The 8,178-nt window shown below is 37.0% G+C and overlaps 1 protein-coding gene across 1 annotated transcript in view; it reads left to right on the forward strand.

Moving 5' to 3' along the window:
* HAPLN1 (hyaluronan and proteoglycan link protein 1) overlaps positions 1-4,697 on the forward strand; it is a 31,701-nt gene extending 27,004 nt beyond the window's left edge. The window contains exons 3-4 of the mRNA XM_007451702.1: positions 1,506-1,808; positions 3,838-4,697. Coding sequence (XP_007451764.1) covers positions 1,506-1,808; positions 3,838-4,127 — 593 coding nt within the window. The 3' untranslated portion in view covers positions 4,128-4,697. The remainder of the gene's footprint in view (positions 1-1,505; positions 1,809-3,837) is intronic.
* Positions 4,698-8,178: the final 3,481 nt, after the last annotated feature.

Below are 8,178 nucleotides of genomic sequence, written 5' to 3' on the forward strand. Positions count from 1 at the left end.
AGGCATGAGGGGACGGAGAGCACCAGAGCAGCTCCTTCCCAGGGCTGACTGAGTCTTAGCTGGATGCCTGGGCACAGCCCTTCTTAGAAGGAGTCATCTTCAGGCCTTCCCCACCTCCATTCCGCCCGTTGCTGCAGGGGGCAAAGGCAACGAAGGGAGTCTTTTCCTCCTTACTCTTGGCTCCGATTCAGCTTACAGATCCTTCAGCCAAGAACCTGAGAAGGCAGGATGAGATCAGGAAGCCTTCCTGGATCTCTGCCTCTAGTGGATGGTGCCAGCTGGACTGCCCTACAGGGAAAAACATGTCCAGCAGAGACTTTCAGTGGATGTGACTTGATTTAGGCTACTGAAATTTCTTCTTGTAGAGTCTTCCAGGACAATTTCTAAAAGAATACATTTCCTGTGCACTGTTTACACTGTTAGTGGACTGTGCATCCATCTTGTATAGGGTCTGCAGTCTCATAAAATAGCACATTTGGTATAATCCACCAAATTACTGCGTCAGCAGACAGTTTTTTACATTCCACACACTAAAATATGAATTATTTTTAATTATATTTAAAAAGTCAAGGCAAAGCCTTGAATAATCACTTGAAATTAATTGTCTTTTAGCAACCATGGGGGGAGACATTTTGATAGTGATACAAATGATACAACTTTGTTTTCTTATGATGCAATCCTTATCCTTTAAAGAAACTGTGCAGAAAGTTGTGAAACAGCTCAGACACCTCCCATGATTATCTGATGGAAAGAAATGCTTTTGGAAGGCTGTTGCATCTTCCCAAAGTCAAGTGCCAAGTCATAGTGTTTACATATACTAAGGGTTTTGGTCCTCTAAAATATTTAATTCTTTGGCAATAACTTTGACAGATGTCTATTTTGTACCTACCTTGCACAGGACAAGCTTCTGGAGGCTTTTTTTTTTTCCCTATTTGCAATAAAAATGTTTTTAAAAGCTTAGTTTCAGTTTGCAATACATGAATACAGAAACTGAAAAACAGTAATGGAAACATTTAAAAAACGTAAGCTCTTATTTTAGTCGCATTGTTCAAGGACAGAATTAAATAAGATTAAGAACTACACTAAAAGTTGAAACAGATAAGAGAGCCACGATGTTTTTTACAGAAGTGCCTCACCGTAAAAAGTTACCTTATTAATATGAAATAAGACCGCTTAATTATGTTGTTGTCAGATATGCAATAGGTAAGTTCTCAGGGAGCGCTATTTGGAAACTATAATCTGCAGACGAATCGTTTCGGAAAGGAGAATTGTGAGGACTGAGCTGAACTCTTAGCAAAAGAGGTAAATCACTGAAGTTACCAGACCAAAGGGCTAACTGTGAGGTACTCAGAGCTGAGAGGTTGTTTGAAGGGAAATGGGACCATGAGAAAGCACTGCAAGCTGAACAAAAACTGCTCCTTCATCTGATGGAGATTCTATTATGGTTTTCCCCACTCAAGTGGGATTTGTGCCACTAACGATTCCTTGCCTTCTCCTTTGGACAGGTGTGGTATTTCCTTATTTTCCACGACTGGGGCGCTACAATCTCAATTTTCACGAGGCACAGCAGGCTTGTCTGGACCAGGATGCTGTGATCGCCTCCTTTGACCAGCTGTACGATGCCTGGAGGGGTGGGCTGGACTGGTGCAATGCTGGCTGGCTCAGTGATGGGTCTGTACAGTATCCCATCACAAAACCCAGAGAACCCTGCGGAGGCCAGAACACAGTGCCCGGAGTCAGGAACTATGGGTTTTGGGACAAAGATAAAAGCAGATACGATGTCTTCTGTTTTACATCCAACTTCAATGGTAAGATATTAACCATACTGCCTTGTTTCCTATCCCAGACACCAATACATACTATGATGTGACATTAAACTTTTAATCTTATCTACTTAAAACAAAAGAAAAAAAGCTTTGAAGTGTTGCTCCAGATATAAGAAATTCTTAAATGTCATAATTTTTTAAAATCCACAGACATCAAGCAAAAGTACATATTTCCATGATTCTTTGGTTTTATTGCATCCAACTGTTATTATGAAATAGTTTAACTGTCATGTTGTATGGAGTCTTTTTCTTACTGCCAAAGATGATGCTGCCACTGTGTGCCCTCCATGGGATAGAGACCTCTCCACTGAAGTAAGGATGGCATCTGTGTCACGGTCTTCGTCTCTAAATTACAATGTCAATTTATTCATAGATGATCAGCAAAGCTTAGGATAAAGAGAGAGCATTATCTCTCTGATAAAGAGAGGGCTCAGGATAAAGAGACCTTTGCAAGAAAATTAAGCAGAAATAACATTGGAGGTGAAAGCAGAAGTGAGAGATCCAGGCTGTATCAGTGTTGATGACTGACTCATTGAATGTGACACAGCTCCCAACCCTATCTTGCTCCTTCCAGAACCAGTGACGTAACATGTAGGGCCCAGTGCAAAATGAAAACGTGGGCTCCTTGTTAAACAATTATTAAGAATTTTAAGCTGACACAGTAAAGCATTAAATCATGCGTGCGGCCCAGTGTAACTGTACAGGTCGCAAGCCCACGAGGCTGGCCCTGGCCCCATTATTTTATATTTCAGGTGCCTGGTGACATGCTTTGGCGAAAACAGCAAGGGATCAGGGATCAACAAACTTTCTGTAAAGGGTCAGACAGTAAATATTTTTGGCTTTGTGGGCCATATGGTCTCTGTTGCAACTACTCCATGTAGCTTTGTATGTTATAACACAAAAGCCGCCATGAACAATATTAAACAGATGGGTGTGGCTGTGTTCTAATAAAACCTCACTGGACCCGTGCGCTGTAGTTTGCCGGCCTCAGCTACAGATGATAGAACGAACCCTCTTATTAATGTTCCCGTGACGGCTGCCCTTTCTCCAAATCATATCCTCTTAGTCTAGAAAGAACAGGCAAGCATTAATTTAGACTTCAATCATCTGTATTTAAAGAGAGGCAGGAGGGTATCACATTACAATGTGTAATCAGGTTAGACAGTCTGATTCTATTCTGCCGGAAACTAAAAGTCTGAGAAAATCTTGCACTGGTGGGTATCACTTTAGTCAGCTGATGTCATATTTTATACATTTCATGCATATTTGATACAAATTGAAGGAATCTCAGTAATTAACACAATTAAATTAGTGGTTGAGACTAACTTGCTCTTTCTTGTAAAATTAAGAAATGGTTAGGTGTCAGAGCTCCCACAGAGGGAAATTGAAAAAAATAGTTAACTAACTTCATCTTTGCTAGTGAGTGAACAGACTGAGTTCACATTCTGAGTCCATATTATTTATGGCAAGTGACTTCCTGTATGTTTTGCATTTTCATACTGTAGTCTTTGAATAAGAATAATGTCTTATTGATACCTGTAATGAAAAGGACTTGAGGGCTTTTGATTATTTTTAAATGGACTTTTCTGTCAGGAATGTTTTTTGATCCTTTCACATTCAAATTTTGCCTCTCTAGAAACTTGTGCTGGGCTTCAGTCTTGCTACAGCTAGAATTTAAATAGCTCTTGCTTTTAACATGGAATTCTGTCTTCTCTAGTGCCACAGAAGGGCCCTTTTTGCCACTAATTAGCTAAAAGAGACCTGTCATTTCCCTTTTCTTTTTTACAGTTCCAAAAGGGCATGTCTGACATTAAGGGGCAAGGAAAAAACTAATTTAATGGAGAGCAACCTAGGGGCACTACATTTAACTGACAATCCTATGTTTCAGAACCTTTACAGACACTGCTCTATATCCTCCTTCATTGAGAAACACTTCCATTTAGGGCTCCTTCCACCTCTGTGGGGCTGAGCCACAGACAGGCCCACTGACCCTCTCTCCTTTTCTCCACAGGCCGATTTTACTACCTGATCCACCCCACCAAGCTGACCTACGACGAAGCGGTGCAGGCCTGTCTCAGTGATGGTGCTCAGATTGCTAAAGTGGGCCAGATATTCGCTGCCTGGAAACTTCTGGGATATGACCGTTGCGATGCAGGCTGGATGGCGGACGGCAGTGTCCGCTACCCCATCTCTAGGCCAAGAAGGCGCTGCAGTCCTATTGAGGCTGCAGTGCGCTTCGTGGGTTTCCCAGATAAAAAGCATAAGCTGTTTGGTGTCTACTGCTTCAGAGCATACAACTGAGCGTGCCCCTGGAGCACATCAGTTTTAAAGTCATTAAGAACATGTGAAAGGTTTTTTTTTTTTCAATATGAACTCATGCAAGTTACCAAAACTGTGATAACCCTTTTTTACTTACTGTAAAGTCATTTTCATAAAGACCAATTCATTAATTTGTTTTTGTAAAGCTATCATTCAATATATATTATAAATTAATATAATTTTAAGGGAAGCACGACATAAGGAGGCTTTAGAGCCAAACCGTTTAGGCTACATCATCCCAACAAAGTATCCTTTCATGATCGGGGCATGCAATAGCTTAAGGATTGCTAGGATTCAATTAAGGAAAGTAAAGCTACTCAGAGTAGCAGCTGCCACAAGCACAAATTTTACACATTTGTACAATTTTGAAATGCACTACAATAAACAGATTAGAGCAACAGATTTGAAATACAGGCTTCTTTACATAAAGTGAGATTCTGAGAGGCTGCACAAAACTCAGTTTCACAAGGGAACAATCTACACTTTTCTAAAATATTTCAAAGCTCCAATAGACAGAATTATTTTACTCTTTAAAATCCTGCCTTTTTGACCAAAAAAAAAAAAAAATTCATATGGACTCCAATGTATAATAACAAGCACAGTTTAAAACCCCTTAATAATCCCATTTATAAGAAGTATGAAACTAAAATAAGCAAGTAATATTTAACCAATGAGACTCCTACCTTCTTCTAATTAAAATTACACATGCCTGAGAAGAATTGTTTTATCTTTTGAGTAGCTTTACTGAGTTATATTTAAATTCTAAGGGCCGTTTGCTAAGCAGCATTTAGCATCTACTCAGGGCAGTTATATAGATAAACTGCTGGACAGAAAAATTGTAAAATTTAGCAGCTTGATTTTATGTTAGCCTACGAAATGTTATTGTCCTATAAAAATAACTTTAAAATATTTAATATTTCTTTATTTACATGACATGACAAACATTTAAATCATAAAAGGAATGAATTACTATACTTGTCTAGCCAAGAAATAAGAACCCGACTTTAAAAATTCTTATTATTCCTATTTGTATATATACTAGAAAGCCCAAATGGTGCCTGTGTTTGGGGAAAAAAGTCAACAAAGTAGTTTTAAACCTTTCTCCATATAGAAAATGTGGTCAGTGATGTCACTTTTCTTGCTGATCATCATTAGGCTTAAATGAAATGCTGAAGCTGTCATCAAAGAGTTTACACTAAAATCTTGAGGGCTTTAAACGAAAGGGTAAGAACAGCTTCAGGAAAACAATTTTCCCTGTTAGCAGCTCCAATCTTAAATAAAGCTCGGTTTTCCTATATTTTTATGACTGTTGAGACCCCACAGGGACCAATATTTGTATTCAAATTACATTTCATGGTTTCCCATTGTTTCACAATGAGTTCTAATAAATGGGATTTAGTATAATAATCCAAGTATGACATAGCTCGTATGCTTTCATGAATGTTTTTATGTAGATTTTCCTCCCATGAACATGAGTAAATAAATCTGTTTCCTGAATTGATTGTGGTTGCATTCAAAGCTCTGTAATAATTCTAATAAATTTACTCTATAAATGTAGAATTATGTGTGTGGAAGGTATAGAACAATTGGAATTCCATGAAATCATAACTATATGCATACATTATCTAGGCAGAATATTATAAATAAAAGTAAATCATTTCTTCCACCAAAAGCATATCTGGAAATTTTCAGATGCTTTCATATTAAAAGATGAGAATGTATGCATGCACATTTTTACATTAGGTTGGATATGCAAATTGTACAAAAAATATAAATCCAAAGAGATTGTGAGGTTTAACTCAAACACTGCTAATACAAATAGAACTCAAACTTCTAAATTAAAAATACCTGAATGGTCTAGGATAAGATGAATATATTATTCAAAGAGGGACTATCTCCAAAATAGTGACTCTAGTACCTCAAATATGGGGGTTAGCTCATTGGAGGAAACCCATACTTGAATGATTATTACCCACGTTACAAAAATCTTATTGGAATTGCAAATGGACACAAATTTCTACTGAAGCAGATATATAATTTTCAGTTATTGCTGCAGAACTCTACCTTTATAATATTAAGCATAGTAGCATTTCTTAACTTTTGAATACTTACTAGTACAGGAATTGGTGCTGATCAAAATCTCTGGAGTGACTGTTAGTTGATTAAAATCTATACTGACTGCACACCACTTTTCCATGCTTGTAAAAAAAAAAAAATATATATATATATATATATATATATATATATATATGTCTTAAAAGAATGAATACTGCTGGGCAGAATTTTTATCTTCTTCTGACTTCCCCCAAAGGATCAGAGTTCCCATACCTTTTTGGACTCCTCCTTGAATAAGAGTTTCTTTTTAATGTTCTTATTTTGCCATTTTCCACCAAATGTCTATTTTCCTACTTCATTCCTCAAGGTATCTCACTGAGAATGTCTGAAAAAGAAAGGTTAGCCTAACACAATTCCTAACAGAAAGTCGGTACAACACTGGTTAATTCAGAAAATTGCTCCTCAGACTTGGGTACCAAGAGTATCAGAGGGATAAGATGGGAGTCTGGGTTAGGAAATCTTTTGATCATTTTGTCCATAATTAACACTTGGCCCATTTAAGGAACAAAGTATATCTGCACATTTCACTGACTCACCTACATTGGAAAACCTAAACAGAAAGAAATGATTCATATAAAAGACAGTATAAGAATAAAAACAAGTTAGTCATGTTAACACTGGAAGCCATCTTTTAATGACTGCTGCCATATTTTATCACAGTAATTTCTAATCAAATATGGTATTTGTAAATTTAAACTTTCTCTCATAGAAAGGGGGCTGGTACCTGTTAAAGTTTTATTTTATGCAATAATATAGTCACTTATTATTTTGGCAATTAGAAGTAGTCTCAAAGGAGATTCCAATTTGGTTGCTGGCAGCCATACTGGGTTTCTTGATTTCAATGCTCCAAAGAATATGGTGGTCTCAGGAGTAGCTGACTACTAAAGAGGGAAGGATGAAAAGGGAATTACCCATCCATTCTCAGCATAGAATGCATCAAGAATGATCGATGGATAACTGACACAGTTCTGTTGAGAAGTTAACTGTATCATAGCTCACTACTGCCAGCACAGCAATGATGTACAAGGAGAGAAATGAAAAATACAAAAGTCATTACGCCACCTGATTAAAAGGAAGTCAGTATTTCAAGGCATTTAATACCTACTGAGTACAAATCTGAGAAGAACCAATCTGTATTACAAAAGAAAAAAAAATGTTTTCATTTTCTGTAAGATACAATGAACTGGTAAACAAACATTAAAAGTCAATTTTGTGTTACTGCAGTATCTCTTGATTCTTCTGAGTTATAGAATCTTAGCTATTTTTCTTTGTGTCAAACTCTATAAATACATTATTTCAAGAAAAGACATTTAACCCATCCTTGTTCTGATACATTTGAGTTCAAATTGTAAACACAATTGAATTCCCATTTCCTATATTTTGTAAAGTTAACAACAACAACAGAAAGGAGTACACCTGTGTTGTTGTTAAATCAGCAATAGTACTATCCCCAAATCTACTGTTTTTTTACATGAGTCAAAGTACAATTTATTTTGTTCACCAGGTCAGCAATCCCAGGAATCTGTGGTGTCATTGATTAGATTTACATACTTGAGATACTGTATGACTTTAATTAGTAGTACTGAATTTAAAAAGAAAGGTCTTAATTTCCTTACTGAAGTCTTTCTAGCACTTTACACTCCAATAACAAGGAACATATTTTTCAATATTTCCATTCCTTCCTGAATTTTCAACGTGGAAAACAGTTTCTGGATATTCCCGGTATTTAAAAATGGTTTCTTGGGTGCAAGAGTCTCTTGCTGATGCAGTGACTTGAATGCAAACACACCTAAAACAATTTGGGTCACTGACATTCAAACAGAAAAATGTACTTTAAAATATCGCCCATACTTATTTGGAATACACTGAACAACCTTGGAGAAGAAAGTCCAAGGATAACATGAAATTAAATCATCTG

This window comes from Lipotes vexillifer, unplaced genomic scaffold, assembly GCF_000442215.2.
Source record: "Lipotes vexillifer unplaced genomic scaffold, Lipotes_vexillifer_v1.1 scaffold740, whole genome shotgun sequence".
NCBI classification, from domain to species: domain Eukaryota; kingdom Metazoa; phylum Chordata; class Mammalia; order Artiodactyla; family Lipotidae; genus Lipotes; species Lipotes vexillifer.